General features: G+C 45.9%; 3 protein-coding genes across 6 annotated transcripts in view; 2 read left to right on the top strand and 1 right to left on the bottom strand.

The window, feature by feature from the left end:
* Positions 1 to 78: 78 nt before the first annotated feature.
* bag4 (BCL2 associated athanogene 4) lies at positions 79 to 8,351 on the bottom strand. Of its 2 annotated transcripts, none has more exons than XM_061817921.1 (5): positions 8,197 to 8,351; positions 6,159 to 6,278; positions 4,188 to 4,415; positions 3,782 to 4,051; positions 79 to 702 (listed from the first exon to the last, which is right to left on the bottom strand). In XM_061817921.1, the coding sequence occupies exons 1-5, from the start codon at positions 8,242 to 8,244 to the stop codon at positions 238 to 240; spliced, it is 1,131 nt and encodes a 376-aa protein (XP_061673905.1). In that variant the 5' UTR covers positions 8,245 to 8,351; the 3' UTR covers positions 79 to 237. The 2 variants fall into 2 exon arrangements, with proteins under 2 accessions (XP_061673905.1, XP_061673906.1); XM_061817922.1 differs by lacking the exon at positions 8,197 to 8,351 and adding an exon at positions 6,722 to 7,023.
* On the top strand, positions 7,428 to 9,771 carry lsm1 (LSM1, U6 small nuclear RNA associated). The gene is made up of 4 exons (XM_061817924.1): positions 7,428 to 7,585; positions 7,716 to 7,784; positions 7,896 to 8,011; positions 8,980 to 9,771. The coding sequence occupies exons 1-4, from the start codon at positions 7,540 to 7,542 to the stop codon at positions 9,148 to 9,150; spliced, it is 402 nt and encodes a 133-aa protein (XP_061673908.1). The 5' UTR covers positions 7,428 to 7,539; the 3' UTR covers positions 9,151 to 9,771.
* Positions 9,772 to 10,630: 859 nt separating this feature from the next.
* Positions 10,631 to 27,921, top strand: part of grk5l (G protein-coupled receptor kinase 5 like) — a 39,954-nt gene continuing 22,663 nt past the window's right edge. Inside the window, exon 1 of one of the 3 annotated variants that reach the window (XM_061817701.1) lies at positions 10,631 to 11,108. In XM_061817701.1, coding sequence (XP_061673685.1) covers positions 11,057 to 11,108 — 52 coding nt within the window. In that variant the 5' untranslated portion in view covers positions 10,631 to 11,056. Of the gene's footprint in view, positions 11,109 to 22,410; positions 22,482 to 27,921 lie in introns of those variants that run through there. The other 2 variants (XM_061817704.1, XM_061817703.1) reach the window with 2 other exon arrangements.

The raw sequence follows: 27,921 nt of genomic DNA, 5'->3' as shown, positions 1-27,921 counted from the left end.
GACGGCCATCGCACAGAGCGGCCTTCGGTCCTACGCCCCCTTTGCTGCATTAACGCAAATCGAAATTCAATCATTGACTGATTTGAAAGTTTGTTTTGATGATATCTACAAAAAAAGTTTGTTCATCCACCGTATCGGCACTGCTCACACAGACCAACAGCCTCCTGGGTTATTTTTGAAAAATGTATTTGGACTTCGTTGGATCTGGAGGACGAACACGCTGGTTCATGACCCCCTTTAGAACGCTTTCTTCTCCAGCTGGTCCAGAATGGCCTGGATCCTCTGCACGGCCTCCTTTCGCGCTTGACGGACATTTTCAAGTCCCCGTGTCTCCACAGAGTCCAGCTCAAGCAGCTCTTTGGTAAGAAGTTCCTCCAGGCATCGATAACTCTTGTCTGTTTTCTTCCCCACAAACTCGTCGACGTCTTCCTGAAGAAGTAGCACTCGAGCCATGATTTGCTGGACCCGAGCTAAGCTGGGGTTGTCGCTCACGGGCTGAGCTCCGGCGTTGCCCGGAGCTGGACATTGGGTGGGGGCAGAGGGTGGGGGCTCACCTTGGGAGTGATTTTGATCAATTCGCCCAGTTTTGTTGTAGATTTGGGGAGGTGAACTAATTTCGATAGGTTTCCCATTGCTGTGGTGGGGGGATGTTGGCAGCCTGGGCGCAGGTCCCAATTGTGGGGTGTGCTGCTGGTGTTGGTCCTGGAGTCACACAAAACACAACATTACTTTAAAATTTCCTTTTTCTCATGTATTTCCCACTTTTTAATGATATTTCCTACACTGTAGACTGTTTTGAAATTTACTTTTTTTTCCATTTTGCATTTATATTTTGTTATCATTTTTATTGTTTTCCCACCCCAAGTTTTAAATGTTTTCTTTCTATTCAAATGCTTTACTCATGTAAAGCACATTGTGTATGAAATGCACTATATAAATAAATTTGCTTTAGTTTGCTAATGAAAAGCACTACTCACTCTGCTTTTGACTTGAAATGAGATTTAAAACCTTCTGAGTACTGTAGTTACAACTAGTATACAGTGGTCAGAAGGAAATACCAAAGTACAAACGTACTGAATTTTTTCAGGTGTCTGTACTTTGAGGTTTTTTTTTTTTAAACTTTACTTTTGGTGCACCCAGTATTTCAGCTATATTGTACATTGTTGGGGAATAAATGAACCCTCCCTTCTCGGTCCCACCCTGCCTACAATGACGCTCGCTGCCTTCGTCCTTGGCATCAGCCCATGACATAACAACCGACTTCATGTCTTATTTGGAGTTGTTCTGCTTCCAAAATACATCCATCTATCCACCCATTTTTCTTAGCCGCTTATCCTCACAAGGGTCACGGGGAATGCTTGAGCCTATCCCAGCTGTATATGGGCAGGAGGAAAGGGACACCCTGAACCGGCTGCCAGCCAATTGCAGGGCACATCAAGACAAACAGCTGCACTCACAATCACACCTACAGGAAATTTATCCACCCATCCATTTTCTTAGCTGCTTATGAACACAAGGGTCGCGGGGAGTGCTGAAGCCTATCCCAGCTGTCAACGGGCAAGAGGCAAGGGACACCTTGAACTGGTTGCCCACCAATTGCAGGGGACATAGAGACAAACAGTCACACTCACAATGACACTTTGGGGCAATTTAGAGTGTCCAATTAATGTTGCGTGTTTTTGGAACGTGGGAGGAAGCCGGAGTGCCGGGAGAAAACCCACGCAGGCACGGGTAGAACATGCAAACTCCACAGAGGCGTGGCCGGGATTGAACCGGCGACCTCATAACTGTGAGCCCAATGCTTTCCAGTATAATGCAATCATCATTGATAACTAGCAGTAGGAACATTGACAGCATGGGTAATTCTGCTGTGCTTAGGCCCACCTCTTTTAACTATGTGCAAGCATGTTGGGTAACTCACAGTACGAAAAAAAACGGATTTAACACTTACAGTAACATATTTGAGAACTAAAAACAAGATTTACTCTGCACCTAAGTTGAAAGACTCAGCATCCCACTGCAGATGAATCAGGGTCAGCTTTGTTCTAAATACTTATGTTTATTAGCAACAAACGGAGTGGGTGGGTGGAGAATAAAAATCTTGCCACGTTACATTTCAATACTCACTTCAAGTTACAAGCCATGACTTTTTTGGGGGGGCGGTGGGGGGTTGACACTACTGATAAGTAAGGCTTGGCGCACACTGCGCGATGCCATCAAATCCGACTGGAACGGACCATCAAATAAAGTTTGAGAATTGCGACTGACCTCCACACATTGACCGATTGGACATGCAGAAACCCCAAATAGCGAGCCAGTGTAGGGATCTGATCCTGTAGTACTTTAGCACATTTAAAAGAACCACAGGAAGATTGACGACTAGTTTGGAAAAAAAGAAGTGGGTCGCTAAAAAGAGTGGACGTGGGTGAGAATAAAAACGAGTGTGGATATTTTAAAAGCGTCTCGTGCACTCGTTCATTTGAACAACCCTGCGCCATACGTACCGCGGGTGTGAATTTTAGTCACAAGCTTAATATTTTTATGCACAGGCACATTGGAAGTTACAAATATTGTTAAATGTACCACATCTTGGCTATTTAGAAATCCACTGAGTGACTAACACGGACTTGTTATAAAAACACCTTGGCTTTTTCATGAGTATCCAGAAAAGGCCCCTCTTACTGCTACCTCTGCTTGACCCAGTTTTATATTAGCTTTGTCGATATTCAGCTAAAACCACCCCCTTTCCTCTGACTGGTCGCCTCTATGTAGAAGGTCCACTTGTGATAATACACGTGAAACGCAGATGGAGAGCTCTGGTAGTGGCGTATGAAGTCGAGAAATTCCAACCTGCAGCCGACTCATCGGCCATTCATAAAAACGGACGCCGTACCACACGCATTGCGCGACAGTTCAGTCGGGTTCGGCCACGTTGCTCGGTGTGCCGGTGCGATGGTCTGAGCACTACCCGGTGCTGAAAAGTCTTCTTGTGATTAACGCGCATGAGTGTACATTTTGTAAACTTCCCGCCAGTTTGAAACGTCCCCATTCATGCTTCGCAGTGTGCCATTCGACAACTTGTCGCTGAGTTTTCATGTTTGCTATTGTTTTGAGGAGTGGCTATATAAGGACGAGAAAGATGGACAAGGAGACTTCACCGCTGCTCTGGGAAACGACGCTGCTTGGAACACTAACCACACTGACGCCTGCTGCCTTCCGTTTTTCGGACCGGCCGGAACTTTCGCTAACTTGGAATACCCGCTGGGACGAACATTTGCTTGTTTGGGAACACTTGTTCAACATTGTTAACTATTCGCCGTTGTGGCTCAACTACTCTGTTCTTGAACGCCTATTTTGTGTTAGCTATTTTAGCGTGTTTGTGTTGTGTTGATGTGTGTGAGATGAAATTGTCAGAAACGCAATACAACTGCCTTGTCGCATTTTGAACAAAGGGGACGTCCGTCTAAATTCACACGTAACACTATGGACGCCTCAGAAAGACAGACACAGCGAACGTACCTATATATGTATATCTTTTTATCAACTTTTGTTTCAAGGTTAGGTTAGGATATAACGTATGTTAGCTTGCTCTATGTAGAAGAAGGAGAAGGAGGAATGAGAGCGGGTGATTTCCCCACTCAGCGTCGGCTACGTACCCAGAGTTCCCCCGTTTGTAACGCATCCGCATTCATCACAAGTAGACTTTTCAGCAAGGGGGAGCGCTCAGACAGTCACACCGCCGCCTTAACACACATGATCCTTCCGCTTGCTTGACAGTTACCTTAGGCTGGTAAGGTGGTGGAGCACCGGTTCCGGTCCCTGGCCAAGCCGGAGGGTGTAGCGGACGTAGAGGATTTCCATAATGGCTTTGAGCAAGCTGCTGGCCTGGCTGCCACTGCTGCTGAGAGGCTGCATATGTCCCGGCGTGTGGCCAAGTGTCAGCCTGGGAGTTGGGGTGCAGAGACTGGCCGCTGGGATACAGCGTGTTTGGAGTCATTGGATGAGCACCTTCACTGTAGTAAGAGTACGCTCCCGGAGGATATCCAGGACCCTGGGAGCAACAATAAAAAATAGTGAATGAGAAGGATTGATACAAAAACCCATAGTGGTAGTCCTGTTTACTGTGGTGATACATCGGGCCGATTGTATTTTTATTTTTATTTTTTTTTTACTTGAAATGCCCTTACCCCTTGACAGTGTATACCGGGATAGTGATGACTTTGAGAGTGCGGCTGTCCAGCTTCCCCACTGCTTTGCTCCGCCGGACAGCTCTGGTTAGAGTAAGAAGCTGCAGGAGGTCTCTGAGGGTTAGCACAGTAGAAAGGGTTGGATGGATGGAAACCACTCGTGGAATATTGACTCTGTGCTGCCGGGTTGTAGACGCCATGGCCGTTTGGATAACCTCCAGGAATTTCCTAAAAAGGCAGATGTAGAATTCCTATTATGTGAAAGGTCAAAGGTAACAATTTCTCCTGAGACTCTGAATTGTTTTGCTTTCAAAACACATATTCCAGAAGAAAATAATTGCCGTACAAATAATCCATTCTAGGGTCACACTGTTTCAACTAGCCATCATAAAACAACAACTACATCCAACTTACATTTGTGCTTCCCTGTTTGGATATGCTCCTGGATAAGTGCACAGTACTTTGCCGGGAACGTCCACTTTTTGTATGTGTTCGGTTAGACACGTTGATACCGTTTTCGTCCCTATCTGCACGGTTACACTTTTTTTACAAGCTGTGCCCATCTGAAACAGTTTTTCACAACAAGGTTTTTATCAATTTCCCTGGCACGAGCTTCATCTTTTCACTCCAAGACTTTCGCCATACTGGAAAACGTGCAGACCGCTCGATAACATATGCGTACGTATGTCTATAATTAATATGTATGCCGTAGTGAACAGAATGCTTCTCGAAGAAATGTTAACATCAGAGTGAAAATACAGACGAAATACTGCCAAAATGCTGCCGGAAATTGGAATGTTGCAGCTATTATAAACACCAAATTTAATGCAAACAGGTAGCAATGCCGTTTTCCGCCATCACAGCTGTGACTAATTTCACGACGAGTGTTGCCGATAGATGCTGGCGGCCGGTCTTGATCACAGCCTTGCCCTGCATCAAGGCGTAACCCCCCCCCCCCCTCCCAAATTTTCCTCAATAAATCTACACGTTTCACAACAATGACATTTTCATCTGAAAAAAAAAACCTCAGAATTCCGCAGAAAATTGTCATCCCTGTTTTCACTATAAATGTGGCATATATTACCTGAACTAATATTCACATGTTTGAAAAGTTCACATTTTGAATTGTAAATTTTTCACAGATCCATTTCGGAAGACATTAGCTGATGGTAAACCAATGTAATCCCATTCTTTTAAAATGGCGACATGGCATAAACATCAGTCTTAAAGAGCATTGCTGGTTTTTTTTTTTCATTGTTTTTGTCATTTAGTGTTTATTGTCTCTTGTCCATCGCGGACTAATGGATAGATTTCCAATCATGCCATTAATGAGGGCAACGTCGGCGCTGTTGGGCTGACAACGCTTGTGTTTTTGCGCCTTCATAGGCTACACTCAACCATTACATAAAAATGTCAGAGCTGGTGGACTGCGTAAGACGGTGCTCTACAACTGGACTGATGGCTGGGAGGCGCTGAACTGAATGGGGAGCATCTGCAAAGTTGCTCTTAGATGAGACTGGAGAACGAAGACATTCAGTTGGTGTGTTCCTCGACAACTACAGTCTAGTTTACAGTTTGCTAGTTTCCTTTGAACTTAGCTTGTAGTGAACGGGACTGATGTTATGCATGCTGGTAAATGTAGACGGAAAACCTCTTCTTTCTTCTGTGTGACAAAGAGATTGTATGAAGGGGTGTTTCATGGTTAATCTTTTTTTTGTCATAGTGACCTCTTGGAAAAGTATGTTTTTACGTCTCAAAAGTATTATTTGTCAAAATGGTTGTCTATTCTCATACTAGAGCTACGCCAACTACCAGACACAAATTCCTTGTTGTTTTTGACAGACGTGGCAAATAGAGTATTAACATTCTTTATGTTCCACATATATTGAGGATCGACAATCAAATGCCAACATAACATTTCAGTTAGGCTCCATTTCCACCTTTTACAAGTTACGTCCACTGAAAATTTACCTGAGGATTATACCGTGGCTGGCCATCAGATTCAGAGGGGTAGGTATTTGCATAGTGTCCAGTGGAATGCGACTGGGGGTACCAGTAGTGTGATGGGTAGCCGGGATACTGTGGCGTGTCCTGAGAACACAGCGACATAATCTCTTCATTTTATTCTCATACGTCAATTCCATGATACATACAATTCATAGTTGTTTAAAGATTCACGACCTTCTTAATATTTGTCAGAGGAAAACGATACCCATACTCCTGAAATGGTCTTTACAGGGTCTGTATGAAAATGCTCGTGTCGTGTAACTCAAGTAAACTTTAAAAATGTACACAGAGAGCCTGTATGAATGGTAAGTACACGTACTTGCGAGCGACGTGGAGACGTAAAGCTAAACGTGAACTTAGCTGAGCTAGCAAGGGAGCGCTAGCCATTACATAACACCAATTAGCATGTTAGCCGCATAGCTAGCAGCTTGAGGAGCTTTAGCTGCTCTTTACCCAAAAATTAAATATCGCATTGGCAGCTTTTTTCTTTTCTTTTTTTACAGCCCGGGTGCTTAAGTGTGACTCACCATGTTCTGTCTCTCCGGGGTTACTATCCAAGTTCTAAGTTAAGGGCCAGACAGAATTCGATCCATTTGACGGCGGTGTACAAACTAAACGTACTCCTTGCTATCTCGGATAGTACACTAACTGTAGCAGACGACTTCTATGGCTTAAAAATAATTATAAGATTTTATTTTTTTTAAAAAAAAGCTCTCCTGTCACCGATAAATGCAGCTATGATGCAACAAACGAGCAAAGAAAATGACTGAATGGCTTGTGACACAGCGAGCTCGCTTCAACTTGTTTACCCTTAATGAGGGATCGCGAATAGGAAGATGACTCACTAGGATATTTTTAAGGACAACGTGAACAACACAAACGATATGAAAAATAGCTACATGTTTATATATTTTTAGTATATATTTGTGTTTTTGTGACAGTGAAATCAGAGTGTGTTTTTTCAATGTTTCATTAAAATTTAAAAGTAATTATCCAGGAAATTTAGTGGACGAGTAAGTAATCAACAATTTTTGTGCAATCTTTGACAGCCGAATGACCTCTGAAAAAAATGAAAATGACTTGAAATATAGTTGCATTCTTTAACCTAATTTTTAACCTGGAATCTTCGTTCTCATTTATGAAATGATGTTGAGTCTAGATGTTGGATATGTAGCTATTAAATGTTTCTGTCGATTAAAGAGTTATTAAAAAAAATTACCCGGAAGTTAAAGCCTGGCGTCGATTAAAAAAAAACACTTCCGTTCATCTTCCGTCTAAGAATCCTTACCTGGGCTTCATGGCTTGACGCTAAGATATATAAGAAGGCAATAAACAAGATCTCAAGATGAATTATGTACCAGGGACGGCCAGTCTCATCGACGAGATCGACAGTAAGTCCGAGAGGAGGCTCGACTCGAGTGGGGAAGACAAATCCCAAATGAAGACTTGCCATCGTGTCTTTGACACATTAGGCCCGTCAATGTTGTTGTATAATGTCCCGTCATGCTTGTACTTTTGCAGAAAAACATTTGGTTCTCCTCCGGGATGGTAGAACACTAATCGGGTACCTCAGAAGCATTGACCAATTCGGTACGTGTTTGCCTCAAAGCGCGTGAAGTACCCAAACGCGCGAGTTTAGCTAGCAACTACTACTTGCTGTTGTGTAAACTCCGCAACTCATTAATTTCTCTTCCCTGTCAGCCAATTTAGTTTTCCATCAAACTGTTGAGCGTATCCACGTGGGCAAGAAATTTGGTGACATCCCCAGAGGAATCTTCATCGTGCGGGGAGAAAATGTGGTGCTGCTTGGCGAAATAGTACGTGTGCATTTTACTTCGAGCAAATTATTTGGTTGCTAGTTGCACGGTTCCCCAAGATTCATGTGCTCACATCTTTCATCATGGTATAGTTTGTATTTTTATACAATATTATGTACAACTAGTTTAGGAGCGCAAGCACAGGATCAAGTAATATTTTCACATGTGTTTTACATGCAACATACCAAAAGTAGTATTCCTCTCAGACCTGCGGTGCAGATCCATCCATCCATTTTTTTCACTGCTTATCCTCACAAGGGTCAAAGGGAGTGCTGGAGCCTGCCCCAGCTGTCAGGAGGCAGGGTACACCCTGGTCTGGTTGTCAGCCAATCGCAGTGCACAACATTCAGACAAACAGCGGCACTCACAATCACACCTAGGGGCAATTTAAAGTGTCCAATTAATGTTGCATGTTTTTGGAATGTGGGAGAAAACCCATGCAGGCACGGGGAGTACATGCAAAGTCCACACAGGCGGGTCTGGGATTGAACCCGGGACCTCAGAACTGTGAGGCCAACGCTTGACCAGCTGTTCCGCCAATATTCTGTCACACCTGTGCTCTCCCAAATGCCTTCATTTTTAACAATAATTGGATTTAAGCTTATTAACGCTACACGTGTCAACTTCTTGGCTGTGGCATTAGTGGGGTTTATATATTATAACCAACCCTACCCCTACTTCTGTGAGTTTTATGGTCCGTTTGGTAGTGAGTAGCAATTTTCTTCCTACTCTCCCTCGACTGATCTTGAAAGAATGTCCAATTTTAGCTTGAATTAAATTTAGCTCAGCTTTCAGGAAAATGCAACCGTTTTCCTGTAAGGTGTTGCCATCTAAGTGCTTTTGGGGTTATTTGAGGCTTGTACTTGTACTCATTTAAATGCAGGGGCAGAATATGCGAGCGCACACCTCAGGTTCGGGTAATTTTACGTGGTACAACATGTGCCTAATGAATGGAGTTGTCATTGCAGGATGTGGATAAACCGTGCGAGACGGTCCTGCAGCAGGTCTCCATTGAGGAGATTCTGGAGGAGCAGCGTTTGAAGCAGCAAGTCAAGCAGGAGACGGAGAAAGTAAAGATGCAGGTCCTGAAAGACCGAGGCCTCGCCATCCCCAAAGCTGATAACTTGGATGAATATTAACGCGGCGTGCGGAACCCGACGCGCTTCAGTTTGTATCAGACTGATATCTTAGTTGAATTTGAAAGCAGGATTTTTTTTTTTTTTTTTTTTTTTTATTATGAGCACAGGGCAAAATTGTACTTTGCCTCTTTACTGTAGTGTACTGTGTAAATTTCAATTTGAATGAATGTCTGTTTTTCAGTTTAACAGTGACGAAACAGTTTATGGATCGCTATGATAGCAATTACTTTGAAGCAGCGCTTTGTGTTCCGTGTTTGGCGACATAAAGGCCTGCTAGCGACACAAATGTAATGGCTGTGCTCCATTATTTATATATATCTATATTAAATCTTGGTTTCCTTCCTGTGTAAATATAAATATCAATGCCTTTTGCAGGAAACACTGGCCATGAGTGTTTTGTTACTGCTACAGAGCATTTCTCGATAAATCATGTCGTGTTTATGCAGCTTTTTTGCATTGTGGGATTTTGTGCATCCGTCCGTACATTTCTGCTTATCCTCACAAGGGTTGCTGGAGCCTATCCCAGCTGTCAACAGGCAGGAGGTGGGGTACACCCTGAATTGGTTGTCACCTGAGCCACCTTGCCGCCCGGATTTTTGTACACTTTGAGTTAAATGTCAATGAGCGCACCTCACAAAGTGCAAATTTCTGTGTTCAAATATTTTTTTTTAATGAAGGATAAAGCAAATTGGAAACTTGCACGCCCAGTGAATGAGTAATAGCACCCCCCGCCCTCCCCCCAAAAAATTCCAATAGCTAATTGCACTGAGTGTTCCAAAGGTCCTCAGCAGATTAGTAAAATGATCTCATTGGACAGACAAACGTTCTGAGGTCCCGGGTTCAATCCCAGACCCACCTGTGTGGAGTTTGCATGTTCTCCCCGTGTGCATGGGTTTTCTCGGGGCACTCTGGTTTCCTCCAACATCCCAAAAACATGCAACATTAATTGGGCACTCTAAATTGCCTCTAGGTGTGATTGTGAGCGCGGCTGCTCGTCGCATGTGCCCTGCGATTGGCTGGCAACCAGTTCCTGGTGTACCCCGCCTCATGCCCGTTGACAGCTGGGATAAGCTCCAGCACTCCCCGCAACCCTTATGAGGATAAGCAGTTAAGAAAATGGATGGATGGGTGTTCAGTGCTTCAAGTAGTGTTGAGTCCAGCCAGCAGAGAAGGCCTTGGTGTCCCTGACTGCTTACCACTCGCCTTGAGGTACTTCTCTTCCCCCGCCCCCCCCCCCCAATATTTCTTTGTATTAAATATATATAATATTAAATATGCCTTCGGATCCGCTAACCCCAATGCAATTCGAGCTGAGTCAGTGTGGAAAAGGGAAGCTGTTTTGTGGAGCTTTTACTTTTCTGACTCAATCAAAAATGTCGCATGTTCCGGTGAGGTGAAGCGTAAGTGGGCTTGACACAGTCAGGGGCCCCGCCCACATTGTGTGACGTAAGCGCGGGCTGAGGGGCGAGCTGACGTCCTCTGTGCTGCACTCAGCCTGCCAACCTCTGCCGCGCAAACGTGAAGCCGTCGGCGGTGTCCCGCTGGTGTCCACCGAGGGCAGCGCAGGTCTCTCCCTCTCTCTCTCTCTCTCTCTCTCTCTCTCTCTCTCTCTCTCTCTCCCCCCCCCCTAGTGTGGATCCTCTGTGGCCAAGTCACGCATGGGACCCCCTTTGCGCAAGTCGAAATGAAATGCACAACAAGGACCGTGGCCGTGTTGCGCTGCAAGCAGAGCCAAGAAATCCTCTCCCATCCCAGACGACTTTTGCCATGAGCGAGATTCGCTGGGCTGCCGACGACCAGTGAAGACGCCGCGCCAGCCCGAAGGACGCCGGTGGTTCCGCTGCAGACGTTCGTGTAGAACGTGAACCTCTGCATTCGGGATTTTTATTTTATTTTATTTTTTTTAATGGAGCTGGAGAACATCGTGGCCAACACTGTCCTGCTTAAAGCCAGAGAGGGTGAGTTAACGCTGCACCGATGATGCGCGCGTTTGCTGTTTTTTTTTTTTTTGGTTTTTTTTTTTTTTCATATTTCTGGCTGAAATGTGTGCAAAAGGACGAGGTAAACCGAGCCGCTCGTGGCTCCAGGTAAACCCCGCCGGATGATTGCCAAACTGTCAAATCAGCCACTCTCTCTCCTTTATATTCGGTGCACTGCGAGGCGTTTTCCGCTCATATTTAAGACCAAAAGCTGCCCCCCCCCAACCCTCCACCCGCATCAGATATGAATGCACTCCTTCGCAATATCGTGCACGATAGGGCACGTGATACACCGCTGCAGTTGATAACACCGTTTAAAAAAATGCACATGTCGCCAACAGCTGGGAGTGGCAAGGCCATTGTGATTGTGATAAGGGAGTTATTACCCTGTTGCAATACATCTACGGCGCTTATGAATTTGCATTTTGATCAACTGCACTCACGGGGCGCTTCATTGGGTACGCAAGGGTGTATCCAAAAGTGTCTGTCTATACAAACAAGATGATTATTGCAAAGTTTGAAGTCAACTGTCTTGGTGGTTTGAAGTGATGGGAAATGTCATTTATACAGGGGCGTTTCTATCTATGCAAAAATGGGTGGGGCATCAACCACCAGTTGCCCCCCCCCTCACTGAAATTACATTTGACAAGTTGCGAAGTCGATTGAGAATATTGGAATGGATCTTTCTCCTGCTCCGGTTCCACGTTTGCAATCACTTGTTGCGAGAGTTAATCATGTTCAATCAAAAGACACGTCACAGCTGAATGGAAAATTTGGCTGATTGAATAGCAAACTTGGTGCTGCCACCAAGCGGCGGGGGTCCCACTCTTCTTCTTTTTCTTTCGGCCTGTCCCGTTATGGCTTGCCACACAGCGGGTCATCTTTTTCCATCTAAGCCTATGTCGTGCTTCTTCCTCTCTAACACCCGCTGTCCTCATGTCTTCCCTCACAACATCCATCAACCTTTTCTTTGGTCTTCCTCTCCCTCTTTTGCCCGGCAGCTCCCTCCTCAGCACCCTTCTACCAATATACTCACTCTCTCGCCTCTGAACATGTCCACACCATCGAAGTCTGCTCTTTCTAACCTTGTCTCCAAAACATCCAACTTTGGCTCTCCCTCTAATGAGCTCATTTCTAATCCTATCCAAGGGAGAACCTCAACATCTTCATTTCTGCCACATCCAGTTCTGCTTCCTGTTGTCTCTTCAGTGTCGCAGTCTCTCATCCGTACATCATGGCCGACCTCGCCGCTGTTTTATAAACTTCGCCCTTCATCCTAGCGGATACTCTTGTCACATAGTACACCAGACACCTTCCGCCAACTGTTCCACCCTGCTTGGACCCGTTTCTTCACTTCCTTACCACACTCCCCATTGCTCTGGATTGTTGACCCCAAATATTTGAAGTCATCCACCCTCGCCATCTCTTCTCCCTGGAGCTTCACACTTCCCCCACCGCCCCCCTCATTCACGCACATATATTCTGTTTTACTTCTGCTAATCTTCCTTCCTCTCCTTTCCAGTGCGTACCTCCATCTTTCTAATTGTTCCTGCTCCCTGCTTTCACTGCCTCATCTGTGAACATCATGGACCAATGGGATTCCAGTCTAACCTCATCTGTCAGCCTTCATCCATTACTACTGCAAACAGGAAGGGGCTTAGGGCGGATCCCTGTTGCACTCCCACCTCCACCTTAAATTCTTTTGACACAAATATGGCACATCTCACCGCTGTTCTGCTGCCCTCATACATGTCCTGTACTATTCCATCTCACACATAACCAAATGTCCCCCCCCCCCCATTACCTCAAGCGTTCACAAATACGATTGCTGTCCGTGGCAGCAGGCGGCGTCACGCATCAAACGCATCCGAGGAGTTGCGCCATCACGCAGGAGTCGAGTCCGCGCTTCGGGCAGTGCATTCCTGTCACCGTGATGACGGCGTACTTTGCAGAAGGGAGGGCATCCCGCGTGAGAGGGTTTTGTGGGAATTAATGGAATAATAAAGTGAAACGGGAAGCTTCCTCGGCGCTCTGAAAAATTGAAACCCAAGCCGACGCATATGCGTTCACCTTCTGTTCAAAGCGGACATTTGTTCTACGGAAGCAGAGCATGACTGGGCCGGGAGAATCAAGCTCTGCAAATTAATAAGAGCACCTAATGACCCATGACAGATCTTGCTTGTCCCAGCTGCTCCGTTGGTCCTCTTCCAGTCTCCGGCTGTGTGTGGGAGAGGAAAGCCAGCGGATGGGATCAGGCGGGCCTTTCAGGGTCTGAAATACGTACGGTACGGACAGTACTGTGCGGTATTCGATGTGTGCTGTCACTGTCCGAGGCGGCCATCATTTGAGTTCTCGCCTGTCACAGTCCGGTCGTCCGTTTTTGTCGTTCAACTGTTTGAAACACGATTTGATGTTTGGCTTAATGCTTCGAGGCCTAGTGCCGATCTTGTGAGGCCGAAGCCCATTTTAGGTCGCGTGTCAGCAGCGGTGGGAGAATGGATCAAAAGTATTTCTGCTTTATGTGTTTGTTTATGCGCAGAGCCGGGAGGCAAACGGTCTCTGGTTGCGACAATCAGAAATACTGTAAACACTGTTAGCGAAGTTTAGAAATAGCAATTTGGTCGTTTAGGCCGTCAGTGGCCGGCCTTGTCTTGTTTTTTTTTTGTTGACTCTCACAGAGAGAAATGCATTGTAGGAATGGTGATCACGGACTTCTGATCGGTTTCGTGTCAATCCCACCGAAGGAAACATGACTCATCTTCTGTTTCCCACTCACCAGGAGGGGGAAGAAAAAAAAAAAAAAGCAATCACGACTTACATAAATTCCACAATGCTAATGTGCTCCATCAGTTAGATGCAGCCCATCAGCGATCTAATCAGATTGATTGTTATATAACAAACTGAGTGGGCAACCGCCACCCGATCTCCACCTTCCCGCGGAGCCGCTCGCTCTCGGGTCTCCGCTTGAAGAAATTTTACGGGCGACGAGCGCGTGCGGTGAAACGAAACACCCCGATCTCTCGGCGCGGTCACCCGCGGATCAGTTGACTGTCACGCTCAACGCTCCGACGATCCCGTCGGTCTGCACGTCACGCATTCTCGGAGAGAAAACCGCTGCGGTGACAGCTGATCAACACCGCGGAAAGTACTCGCGGGCGATTGCGCGATGTGCGATTGAGCATGCCTATTTCACGCTAGCTGACATTTAATCGCGGCCTTTCTGGTATATTTCTTGGGGTCAATTCCTTTGTTTGAATGTAATCGCACACCAGCGTGTCACTGGAGTGAATGCGTGTGTGTGCGTGCATCGCCTCCCCATTCACAACTCCTCCCGGCAGCGGTTGTAGATTCCAAAACTGGCAAACGTCACCGGCTGTTGAAATGAATGAGAGTACGGGGAGGAAAACTGGAGCGCCGCGTCCAGATGGCCTCAGTAAATTATGTTAACAGAGCGGTAGTATTTCGTTTGGGCCGCAACTGAGTGAATTCCACTCTCCTGCTGCCTGCTGGCATTCTCTTTCTCTTTCCCTGTTTTAAATGTTCGCTGACTGACCAGTTCAGTCATAAAGAAGTTAGTGTTGGTGGAGGAAAAACTACAACAACAAAAAATATCAGGAGCATGTCCACCTACTAAAAAGATGTCTAGATTAGGGGACGTCTTGACAAGAATGATCCGGTAAAAGTGGGAATTTTTGTTCCTTTGTGATTTTCAGAAGTTTCGCGTGTAGGTGAGACAATTTGGAGATGTTCCAATCTAAAAACGCTTGATGGCACATCAATTACCGTAATTCCCGGGCTACACAGCGCACCTGGTTCCAAGCCTCACCGAGTACATTTGTAAAGGAAATACCATTTGGTACATACATACGCCCCAGCTGTGTGAAAGCCGCAAGTGCCCACATTGAAACCCAGATTCAAACATGAGATATTTACAAAGAAAGATGTTACACGGAAATAGTTCAACGCTAGCGTGCGGTGCTAACGCTAGTGGTAACTCTAGCGCCGTGCTAAAGCTAATGCAGCTAATAAAGGGTCAGTTAAAATAAAACTTACTGGTAAATATCATTGAGGCACGCCAGTAACGCAGCAGCAAAACGCTAGCACAGCAATAATGCTAACAGGGCCGGTAAAGTCACTTTCTCGGCACATATATTCCACCGGTCTCATTCTTATCTTTTCTGCTCGAGTGACCCCTTGCGGCCGTTGGAAAAAAAAAATCCCCAAATTACCCACATCACCGCATAAACCGCAGGGTTGAAAGCGTGTGGAAAAAAAAAGTCACGGTTTGTAGGCCGGAAATTACGGTAGTTGTTATCCTGCTTTTATACATTCCCTTTATGGGAATATTATTATATTATTGTATTTCAATGTGTTAATCTACCCAAATAGTTGGAGCTCTTCAAGTGTCTGTGTAAAATTAAAGCTCACCCTTTATTTCATCCATCCATCCATTTTCTGAGCCGCTTATCCTCACGAGGGTCACAGGAGTGCCGGAGCTGATCCGGGTGTCATCGGGCAGGGGGAAGCTGGTTGCCAGCCAATCGCAGGTCACATGGAGGCAGACAACAGTCGCGGTCACAATCACACCGAGGGGAAATTTAGTTTGTCCATTTAGTCATCCATCCATTTTCTTTGCCGCTTATCCTAACGAGGGTCGTGGGGAGTGCTGGAGCCTATCCCAGCTGTCAAGTGGCAGGAGGCGGGGTACACCCTGCAATCGCAATCACACAATCTGTGTTAAATGTGAGTCAGTTACAAAGAAATCTTAACATACTCCAGCAAACCCTTTAGTAAGCACACTAATATAGTCCATCCATCTATTTTCTGAGCCGCTCATCCTCACGAAGGTCAATGGGCAGGAGGCAGGGTACAGTTTGAACTGGTTGCCAGCAAATCACAGGGCACATAGAGAGCCGCACTCACAATCACACCGAGGAGCAATTTAGAGTTTCCAATTAATGTTGCATGTTTTTGTGAATGCGGGAGGAAACCGGAGTGCCCGGAAAAAACCCACGCAGGCACGGGGAGAACATGCAAACTCCACAGAGGTGGGGCCGGGCCCTCAGAACTGTGAGGCCAACACTACCAGCTGAGTCACCTCGCCGCCTTTGTCCATTTAATGTATGATTTTTGGGATGTGGGAGGAAACCGCAGTGCCCGGAGAAAACCCAGACATATACGGGGAGAACATGCAAACTCCACGCAAGTGGGGCCGGGATTTGAACCCTGGGCTTCACAACTGTGAGCCCTACGCTCTACAGCCGCGGCACCGTGCCGCTCAGTTATTTATGAGTGCGAGTGACTTTGATCACGCAGGAGTGTCAATCAAGCCGGGGAGCTGGAGGGAAGGCGGTTGCGATACCACAACAAGTCGCAGCAAGGTAGACCAGCTTGTGTCAACGGTGCTGCCCAAATTCTTGCGAAAAAGCGCTGCGCAACTTGCCTGAATGTCACCTGCTCAAGTACCGTCATTTCCGGCCTATAAGCCGCGACATTTTTCACACGCTTTCTACCCTGCGCTTCATGCGGTGATGCGACTAATTTGTGCATTTTTTTTCTAACAGCCGCAGCGGGAAAAGTAAGAGTGAGACCGGTGGAATATATGTGGCGAGGAAGTGACTTTTACCGGTCCGGCCCTGTTAGCGCTGCGCTGGCGTGTTACTGCCGTGCCTCCGTGATTTTTACCGGTATGTTTTTATTTTAAACCGCCCCTGTTAGCGTGGCGGCGCTAGCGTTAAACTCTCCGTGTGCCGTCTTTCTTTGTAAATATCTCGTGTTTCAATGTGGCTTTTGCACAGCTGCCCGTATTTATGTACCAAATGGTATTTCCTTTACAAATGTACTGGCTGATGCTTATAACCAGGTGTGCTCCGTAGGCCGGGAATTTCAAATCCATGCCATGATGTCTCATTCATCCTTTCTCCACTCCCATTAAGGTCCTCCCGCCTTGTCTTCTAAGAGCACATCCCTTTGTTGTCATGACGCGCTGTTGACTTTTTATCTCGTGGACAACTGGAGCCCGTACGGAGATCTGTGGAGGTGGAAGACTCTAAAATACGCTTCGTCGTATCACAACGGGAGAAATCAGAGGAACACTATACGGACTCTGTCGTAGGCCGCAGATTTTGGAGTGCGGAACACGGCTCCGTTTTATTACCCTCACGTTCTTATTTATAGATAGATATACTACTAGGTTGCTAAGTGACAAAAATATTTCTGTAAATTACTGCGTTAAAAGTCAAATTTGGGTGGGAATCCGAGCAGAGTACGCGGTTCTATGGGCGGTCGTACATGAAGGCAGCAAGCAAAGAAGATACTAAGATGCACATTTGTACATTGGCACCACAAGGCTCTGTTTTGAGTGGGAGTGTGACTCATTTTTTTTTTTTATTTTTTATTTTTTCTTGAGTGGAAATATTCAGCTCAGTGGCACTTGCACCTCTATTGTTATTGCTGCCTCTGCCCACACATGCAGTCCTGCACAGTATATGTAACTCTGGATGCAACAAGTTCACGCCTGTTCTTAACGGGGTTGTTGAAACGGAACTCTGGGTAATAGAGTAAAAGAAGGAAAAAGATGGGTGCAATATGAATGATGAAATATTCTTATTAAATGCAACAGTATAGTACTCCAGAAATATCTCAAGTACCACAGTATAGCATAGGTTTCCAACACTGTATTAGATTACTTAAAGGTCAAGTATCATGCTTATAAACATTCTAAAATAGATGTTGTAATAAAAAATACATGCAACATTATTCACTTCAATGTCCATGCGAAAAAATAAATATGAGCAGAGAGCGTGTCATCCATGCACAAAGTTGGGGAAGTCTCATTTGACATCCAAGTGGTCGCCATATTGGCTGCATCGTCTGTTTATCACATCACACCGGGACGTTCGCCATTGAAAACACGCTGTGCCACCTACTGTGGGACACGGAAGCTCTTTTCGAAGAAGAAGAACATCTCACAATCGAGTGAAGTGAGCGAGGCAATATTACCCTACCGTTTCGAGCCATATTTAGATGATATGCGGATCATTTCCAACTAACAACAGACTCCCAGACAGTAAGTATGAGCCAGCTCGCCCGCGAGGCACGGCTTTGGTGGCGGGTCACCTGCCCACCTACTATGGGAGAAGGAAGCCTTTTTCAAAGAAGAGAACATCTCACAATCGAGTAAAGTGACCGAGGCGGTATTACGCTATCGTTTTGAGCCATATTTTGATGACATGCGGCTCACTTCTAACAACAGACTCCCGGACAGTATGCATGAGCCGTGCCTCGGCTTCAACGGGTACATCGACACATTTAACACCCCTGACTTTCATGCGCGGATCTTTCGTTACATTCTGAGAGGATTATGTCCCCATAACCCCCCACTATTATTTTTTTTTTTAGTAGCTGTATACACACCTTCCTGTCATTTGGAACCCACAAAGCTCTCGTCCTTTGCACCCGTGCAATACATTTTTCACGACGAACCAGGTCTTTTGGAAAAGTACGAAGAATGAATCCACCCTCCCAAGTGTTCGAACAATATCTGGCAATACAACGAGCCGGCAGTTTGGCTAACACGAAGGAACAAAGAGCTACCTTCCAACAGGTAAAACTAGTAGAAACATACGAGATAGCCTGAGTGGGCGTCTGCTACTAACGTCACTTCCTGCTTCTTCTCCAAAACAGATCCATCGAGAGGATTTTCATGGCGGGAGTGACAAAAAGCCATATACGTCAAAATCCTATTGGGTGGTGAAAAAACGGATGGGTCCATTCCGGCTGCCTTTTTAAAAAAAAATCAAAATAATCATGACAGTGGACCTTTAAGTTGCATTTGAACCTATCTTGAGTATGCGCCGTTTGCATTGTTGCCATATTTTTAATACCGGACCGTTCTTTTAATATTTCAGGTGCATCAACCTGGAACTAATCAATATCCCCCCCCCCCCCCACCCCCCCCCTCCCTATACCCCCTCACTGTTAGTCAGCAGCAACATGCATGCAGCGTTTGCTTCTTTATGACATGCAATCACTCTTCGCTATGGCATTCGAATGTGGAAGTTCTTCTCTAAACTGACAAATATGTGAGTTTACATTACCAACAGTTGTTGACCTCAATATTTTTTAAAGGACTTTGGGAGGAAAAAAAAAGGTATCAAATCTTCTTCTTCTTTTCCTTTCGGCTTGTCCCGTTAGGGGTCGCCACAAACTATCTATTTTTGGCTGACAGATGAGGTTAGAGTGGAATCCCCTTGGACTGTGATGTTCGCAGATGATATCGTAATATAGAGGGAGCAGGTGGAGGAACGATTAGAAGGACGGAGGCACGCACTGGAAAGGAGAGGAATGAAGATTAGCCGAAGTAAAACAGAATATATGGGCGGACGGGAGAAGAGATAGCGAGGGTGGATGACTTCAAATATTTGGGGTCAACAATACAGAGCAATAGTGAGTGCGGTAAGGAAGTGAAGAAACGGGTCCAAATCTAAAACGTCCACACTGTAAAACCATCAATCATCAGCTGCAGGCAAGTATAGATCGAAAATGGCAATGGAGGGGGAAAAAATAAAATAGCAGGTCTAAAACACAGAATAAACGCAGATGTTGACAAGAAAGGAACAGCCGGTTTGTATCAGAAGCACAACCTTTTTTTCCGAGATGTTGTCATAACACGGATAAAACCATTCGGAATGTCAACACAGCTGTAAAATATGGAACAAACACGTTGATGTTAGCATCTGCGTGCGCACGAGAGAGCAGCGCGACGGGCGAGGGCGAGCCAGAGAAGGCCCGACGTAGTCGCGTTAAGCGCGCTCCACGGCGCACGCGTGCAGTCGTCGGCGTATCCTGCGCCACGGTAAGTTGGCTCCGTTCTTTGTTGTTTGCCACTTCCTTTCGGGTAACTACAAAGCGTCGCCCCCGGATGACGGGAAATGGAATCATACAGAAGAGATTACGCCGCCATAAAAGTCACCCTTTAAAAACATTTATTGCATTCTGACAATGCTAAGGTCGTGTTGATGGGGAGGAGTGGAGTGTTTGTTTGTTTTTTGATGATGTTGCCTTCCATGGAGATAATAACTAACTTCAGTGTTGAAACGATTTGATTTTCGATTCCTTTTCTCGGCCACTCGTTACCCGGAATCGAGCACCGACGCAAAGGCTTTAGTGAGGATAGACAACTTTGTTGGGTGATTTCTCATTGAGTTAAATGCGTGCTCATGCTCTTCAAAAGGTTGTTGTTGTTGTTGTTGTTTTCACTTTAATGAACTGCTGAATGAGATTCCCCCGTTTTCAAAGAAAGTACTGAGTGCCAGCCCTGGGATAATAATAATAATTTAAAAAAAAGGTGAGAAACGTGATATTTTTTTTAGAACAGGGCGCATTGATATTGAGGCAGATCCCAATGCCTGTCAAATAGTAGTTGTAGAAAGTGTCATATTTGTCACAGACTCCACGGTTTACCGTCGAGAGCCGTTACGACGATATGGATTTCCAACCCATCCATCCATCCATTTTCTTTGCCGCTTATCCTCATGAGGGTCACAGAGAGTGCCGGAGCCTATCCCACCTTTGATTGAGTCAGCAAAATTAAAGCTCCACAAAACAGCTTCCCTTTTCCACACAGACTCAGCTCGAATCGCATTGGGGTTAGCGGATCCGAAGGCATATTTAATATTATATATATTTAATACAAAGAAATATGGGGGGGGGGGGGCGGGTGAAGAGAAGTACCTCACAGCTAGTGGTAAGCAGTCAGGGACACCAAGGCCTTCTCTGCTGGCTGGACTCAACACTACTTGAAGCACTGAACACCCATCCATCCATTTTCTCAACTGCTTATCCTCATAAGGGTTGTTGGGAGTGCTGGAGCTTATCCCAGCTGTCAACGGGCAGGAGGCGGGGTGCACCCTGAACTAGTTGCTAGCCAATCGCAGGGCACATGGAAACAAACAGCCGCACTCGATCACACCTAGGGGAAATTTAGAGTGTCCAACTAGTGTTTGCATGTTTTGGGGATGTGGGAGGAAACCCGAGTACCCGGAGAAAACCCACAAAGGCACAGGGAGAACATGCAAACTCCACACAGGCAGGGTCTGGTATTGAACCCGGGACCTCAGAACTGTGAGGCTAACGCTTTACCAGCTGTTCCACCGTGCCGCCGGATTTCTAACCGTCTCCACAGATTACATTTTGTACACAAAAAGTGTTCGATGACTATTTTTGAAATACAAAGTCAAGGAAAAGATATTTGCTCAAAGTGTTTAGTGCCATTGTGGCGGCACAGTGCATCTTTGTGAGGATAAGGGGCAAAGAAAATGGATGGATGTTTAGCCATTGTTCAATTAAAAAAAGAAGTGGTTCGGTAACAAAATTTGCTTCCAATCTCATTTTTAAAAGCAAAGAAACATTTCATTACTGGAAAATTTTTTAGCGAGAAACATGAGTTCCGCGCACATTTGATGTGTTTAGGCGGGCCGCATCACACGATGTGACGGCCCACATCTGGCCCCCCGGCCTTGAGTTTGACACCTGCATTTTATTTTATCTGCGCTTCTGCTTTTATTTCTCTCTCCCCCCCCCCCTTCCGCATTCCATACTTAATGTATTATTAGCACAGGAACCCCGCTGCACCTGACTCTTTCCAGACAGGAACGGCACGGCCTCCCTGGTCTGCTCAGTCGTCGTCCCCCACCCCCACCCCCAACCCCCTTTATGAGCGCATACACAGGCGCAAAATCACTCAAGCAACAACTGCTGCGAGGTCACCGACCGGTTTGACCATCTCAGTGTGTATTAGCTCACTGGTTCGTGCCCTTGGCTCGCTTGCTATTTTTAGCACCGGCGATTACAAGGACGTGACGGAAAAATCGTCACAACGTCTTGTATTGCAATGTTGCAACAAGTTTCATGGAGCTCTTTATTGCAGATATTGCTGAAAATAAGATCTGGTCTGGAATTGTGAAATTGGTGTGGTTGTATTTTATTCTTTTATTTCCATTTTTTTCCCACACTTTGTGCTTGAGCAGGTGTGTCCTCCCTGACTCCAGCGACTAAAAGAATAGGTCAGAATTGCTGGGTCGTGTCTGCTGTGAGCGCAGATGTGCCCGTTGAGCTCGAGTCCGCGAAAGGTTTCGAATTTGTGATGAGGCCGCAGGGCAACGGGACCGGCGGCCGTGACGTCATTGTGGAAGAGGCGAGAGCGTCTTCCGGCCATAGTCCTCCCCTTGACCTCGAGTCTGGGCAGTGTTTCCCTTCGCTTCCTGAGGCACGCAAACACAAATCGCAGAGGCCGGGACTATCCCCGATAGGTCTTCTTTTACTCAAAAACGGGAGGGTCTTTTCTTTCAGGTACCGGATTGCATTTTTTTCTATTGTCTTTTTTACTATTGTTCATTTTTGTATCAGTTATTGCCTCGATCCCCCCCCCCCCCCCCTGCTAACGAAAAACTTTGACACTCTACCCGGTGGTAATTTTCCATGACAATGCTACATTAGGTTAAAAGGTCAAGAGGCATCCCTATAAAGATTCTAAAATAGATATTGAAATAAAAAATACATATAACATTATTCACTTCAATGTCTACACGAAAAAATGAATTTGCGCAAAGTTGCGGAAGTGTCATTCGATATCCAAGTGGTCGCCATGTTGGCTGCATCCGTGACGTCACCCCGGACAACTGCCATTGAAAACACGCTGTGGCGCCTACTATGGGAGACGAACACGCTATTGTTAAGAGCCATATTTAGATGATCTGCGGATCACGGCCAAACCACCTCCCAGCCCGATCCACTTCCTTGCGGCGGTGATAAAAACAACGCCGCCCGCGAACGACGACGACGCCACGGTCAAACCGCCTCCCCGTCCGATCCACTTCCGTGGCGGAGATGAGCCACTGCAGCCTGGCGCCGCGACGAGCCACCTTGGCTGACAAGGCCGGCAGCCGGCTCGACCTTGTCAACAAGGCCGGTGGCAATTCACAAGGCCTGCGGAGGCCGTCCTTCAACGGCTGCTGCACGGAAGCCTTCCGATGCTCACATGGTCACATTTAGCACCCCTGACTTACGGATTACGCCCCCCACCTACCCCAAAACCATTGTTTTTTTTTTAGTAGCTTTATACACACCTGCCTGTCATTTGGAACCCACAAAGCGCTCGTCCTTTGCAGCTGTGCAATCCATTTTTCATGACGAACCAGTTTTTTTTTTGGAAAAGTAAGAAGAGCGAATCTATCCTCCCGAGTGTTCGAACAATGTCCAGCAATGCAACAAGCCGGCATTTTGGCTAACACGGAGGAACATCGAGCTATCTTCCCGCAGGTAAAACTCATGGAAAGAAACGAGTCCGCTCGAGCGCGCTACTGCCTCCGACGTCACTTCCTGGTTCTTGTCGAAAAACAAATCCCTCGAGAGGATTTTCATGGCGGGAGTTACAAAAAGCCATACACGTCAAAATCATGTTTTGTGGTGAAAAACCAGATGGGTCCATACCGGCTGCGGTTTTTTTTTCATTGATAACGTACTAAAAATCACCCATTTCATGACACTTGACCTTTAAAGACAATATTACCGAAGTTATACCCTAACTGTTTGTAAATCTGTTACTTCTCTTTTGGCTGAAGCTCCTTCATCTCTGACGCGAAAGGTTTGCATCTCACAAACAGTTGGACTTTGCGGAGGAGCAGGAAAAGGAAGACTTTCCGAGAACAAAGGCATTTGTATTACGCCGCCGCTTTTCGTCACCGTTTCGTTACCTTTCTGACCACCCGGCCGTGACTCAACTCCAGAACCGACGTTTCACAATTCAGGCAAAAGGAGGTGGTTGTGAGAATGTGTGAGCGCTTACATAAGAAGCCTGGGCGCATTATTATTATTATTAATTTTTTTTTGTGAAGAAAATATCAGGCTGGTAGAGACGCGGTTAATCCTCGGAAAGTTTGACCTTTTTTGGTGACCTCTGAGGAGCACCCACACACGCGGGACGACGTCGCATTCGGATGCGGACATTGTCAGCCTTATTCTCACATGCAAGCAAAGCAAAGCAAATTTTTTTCTATAATGCATTTCATACACGAGGTAACTCAATGTGCTTCACATGATTGAGGGCATTTGAAAACAAAGAGATAAAAGATTTAAAACGGGATAAAGACAATAAAAATGACAAACAAAATATTAAAAAAAAACAATTAAAACCACATATAGCGCACGTAATATGATCAAAAAGTGGAATATTCTAAAAAACATGAGAAAAAAAGAAGAGTTTTCAACCCGGATTTAAAAACATTCACACTTGGGGCTGACCAACTTATTCCACGAAAGAGTGAAGAAAAGGTTTTTCCAGTCTGGCTTGGCTTATGCTTTTTTTTTTTTATTTAAGTATACATCCATCCATTTTCTTGGCCACTTATCCTTACAAGGGTCACAGGGAGTGCTGGAGGAAGTGGGGTACACCCTGAACAGTCGCCAGCCAATCACAGGGCACATGGAGACAAACAATTGCGAGTCTCCACTTAATGTTGCATGTTTTTGGGATGTGGGAGGAAACCAGAGTGCCCGGAGAAAACCCACGCAGGCAGAGGCAGAACACGCGAACTCCACACAGGCGGGTCGGGGATCCAACCTGGGACCTCAGAACTGCGAGGCCAGCACTTTACCAGCTGAGCCACAGTGCCGCCCTGTCCGCTCATTTTTTGGGCTCATTTTTGGCTCAGGTGGCTTTTCTCCGGGCACTCCGGTTTCCTCCCACACAGTGACCCAAAAATGACTTAAAACATTTGAAATTCGACTTTACATTCCGCAGCGCTCTGAGCTCATACCGTTGTATCTGGAATGGAGGCGCAAAGTGCGGTTGTGTAGTTTGTCTTTACAGCTGCATGATTTCGATTTATTTTCTAGACCGTAACGGCACAGATTTTTCACGCGGCACCGGGGTGTGACGGCGATCTGGTCGGGGATCACGCCACTGCTAGCGGGGGGGTGTGCTGTTGTCCCGCATTCGGTTAACGGCGTGAAATGTTGAACTTGAGGAACTTGAGGTCAAGCCTACAATTGTTTGCAGGCACAGAAAACGCACACGTTTTCGGGTTCCGGTAACCTCAAAGTGTCGCACCTTCCCTCTGCAGGCTTATTTTTTCTCAACTTGACGTGCCTTGATGATGTCAGAGCCGTTAAGGGGAAACATAAATAAAGTGCAGTGACCACACAGGCGTATGGAAGAAATTAAAGTGACGTGGGCCTGCGCGCAGCAACGCCTCAGCGCAGTCTGCTTTATTGTCCAGCTGCTGTGGAAGTGACGGATGCTGAGACCTTGAGCGCCGTTTCATATAATAAATACATATACGCCGTCAATCCTGGACGGAAGGGGGAAAAAATGTTTCACGGAGGACTTATGTATCAAATGAATGAATTTCAACGATTTCAATCGTTTTCGTCACTTTTAAAAGTCCTTCCCGGCCGTCGTTTGACAAATTGCTTTCTCGACCCGATTTGTCGCATCCTGCCCGGATTGTTCCCCCTTTGGGGAGCAGATGCATATCGCATTAACACAACAAACAATGTTAAGTGGAATTTGAGCTCTTTTGATTGAACAGGAAACCACAACACAGCAGATGGGATTCATCTGTTATATGAGTTTGAATTATTAATGCTTATTTGGATGCATATGGGAATCGGGAAATTGTTGTGGCACACTTGTCACAAAGTGACATCCATCCATCTATTATCTGAGCCGCTTATCCTCACGAGGGTCGCAGCCAGGAGGCAGGGTGCACCCTCAACGTGGAGACAAACACCCGCACTCACAATCACACCTACGGGCAATTTAGAGACTCCAATTAATGCATGTTTTTGGGATGTGGGAGGAAAGTGGAGTGCCCGCGAGAACTCCACACAGACGGAGCCGGGATTCCAAACCCGGTCCTCAGAGCTGTGAGGCAGACGCTCTAACCATAACATTTACAGTACATATTTTGTCATGTCGGCAGCACGGCGCATCAGCTGGTAAAGTGTTGGCCTCACAGTACTGAGGACCCGGGTTCAAATCCCGACCCTGTTTGCATGTTCTTTGCTTTCCTCCCACATCCCCCAAACATGCATTTATTTGGACACTCTAAATTTCCCGTAGGTGCGATTGTGAGTGCGGCTGTTTGTCTCGATGTGCCCTGCGATTGGCTGGCAACCAGTTCATGGCGCACCCTGCCTCTTGGCTGCAACCCTTGTGAGGATGAGCAGCTCGGAAAATAGATGGATGGATGTCACTTAGTGACAACTGTGCCACAACAATAAAAACATCAATTTCCCAATTCCCAAATGCATACAAATAAGCCTGTGCGGAGTTTTCATGTTCTCCCCATCCCTGCGTAGGTTTTCTCCGGGCACTCCGGTTTCCTCCCACATCCCAAAAAAAAAAACCCATGCAACATTAATTGGACGCGCTAAATTGCCCCTAGGTGAGATTGTGAGTGCGGCTGTTTGTCTCAATGTGCCCTGCGATTGGCTGGCAACCAGTTCACCTCCTGCCTGTTGACAGACTCCCGGGGACCCTCGTGAGGATAAGCGGCAAAAGAAAATGGATGGAAGGATTTTGTCATGTCTTCACCTGAGGTCAAAAGCCATAAGACCAGAGAAAAATTGATCCAAGGCGGTCTTAATTAGGACCCAAGGCCCAATTAAACGCATCATTTGGTCATGCAACCTTTATTTGACACAAAAAAAAACCCACTACAAAAGGAGCTATTTAACAAGTCCAAAAAAAAAAAAAAGGAATACATTCCTTTTGGGAAACCAGAGATCTGATTTTGGACCACATCAGCAGTTTTATAGACCGCTAAAGGCCATTGTGTAAAAGCTGGATGTTTACGGCAATTATTTGACGCGACGTGACCTTCCACAGGAAGTGGTTTGTTTCGTGGCGATTCCAAAGCCGCCCTCCATTACCTTGATTTTTAGATGGGCGGCGGCGGGGGGATTAACTCTCACTGCGCGGACGTCACAGTTTCGCCGGAGGAAATCAAATTATCCGCTTGTACGGCGCACGGATGCGGAACATACCTGACTTTGTATATTAACTGTTTTCCAGGAGCTTAAATCGAGCCAGCGTGGCCGCTTATAGCTGATGGCGTCCAACACAATGTTGATGAGTAGCAGGTGCTGCGAGTTAATGATTCTCTCAGGGGATATTTTGACTTGGGTTATTAATACATGCGAGCCTTGGTGTTTGTCTGGGGATATTTGACCTCTTCTTCTCCTCTCTCGTGCTGCGTAAAAAGCGTGTTTCCGATTTTTGTTCATAAAAGTGAACGAATATTTGTCTGCCCTGACAACAATCGTGTGTGCCAAAAAAAGTCCTTTTATCAATTCACAGTCCTCCTTGAAGAGCGCCATCGTCTAAAATGAAACACTGTCAGTACTGTCTCGTGGATTCAAAATGTTTTTGTCTTGTGAAAGTAAACTACACAAACATTATATGTTCTTATCTTGAGTTGGACTCATGATAAGATGTTTTCTCTCATATTGAGTAAAAAAAAAAAAAAAAAAAAAAAGTATTCAGAACTAGGTTTGAGTTGAATTTCCCGAAAATAGCACTTATAGCACGTCCGGAAAGCCGCCACATTTTTCTTATTTCAGTAAATCCGTCCATTTTCTTAGCTGCTTTTCCTCACAAGGGTCCCAGGGAGTGCTGGACCCTTAGAGGTTATTTTGAGACTCCAAATGAATTGATGCAGAACACTTCAACAGATTTGCTTGAAAAAAACATCAATTATCTTTCAGAATCAATATTTTCTATGTTATA

This window comes from Syngnathoides biaculeatus, chromosome 4, assembly GCF_019802595.1.
Source record: "Syngnathoides biaculeatus isolate LvHL_M chromosome 4, ASM1980259v1, whole genome shotgun sequence".
In the NCBI taxonomy this organism is placed as follows: domain Eukaryota; kingdom Metazoa; phylum Chordata; class Actinopteri; order Syngnathiformes; family Syngnathidae; genus Syngnathoides; species Syngnathoides biaculeatus.
This window is presented reverse-complemented; position numbering and strand designations above follow the sequence as displayed.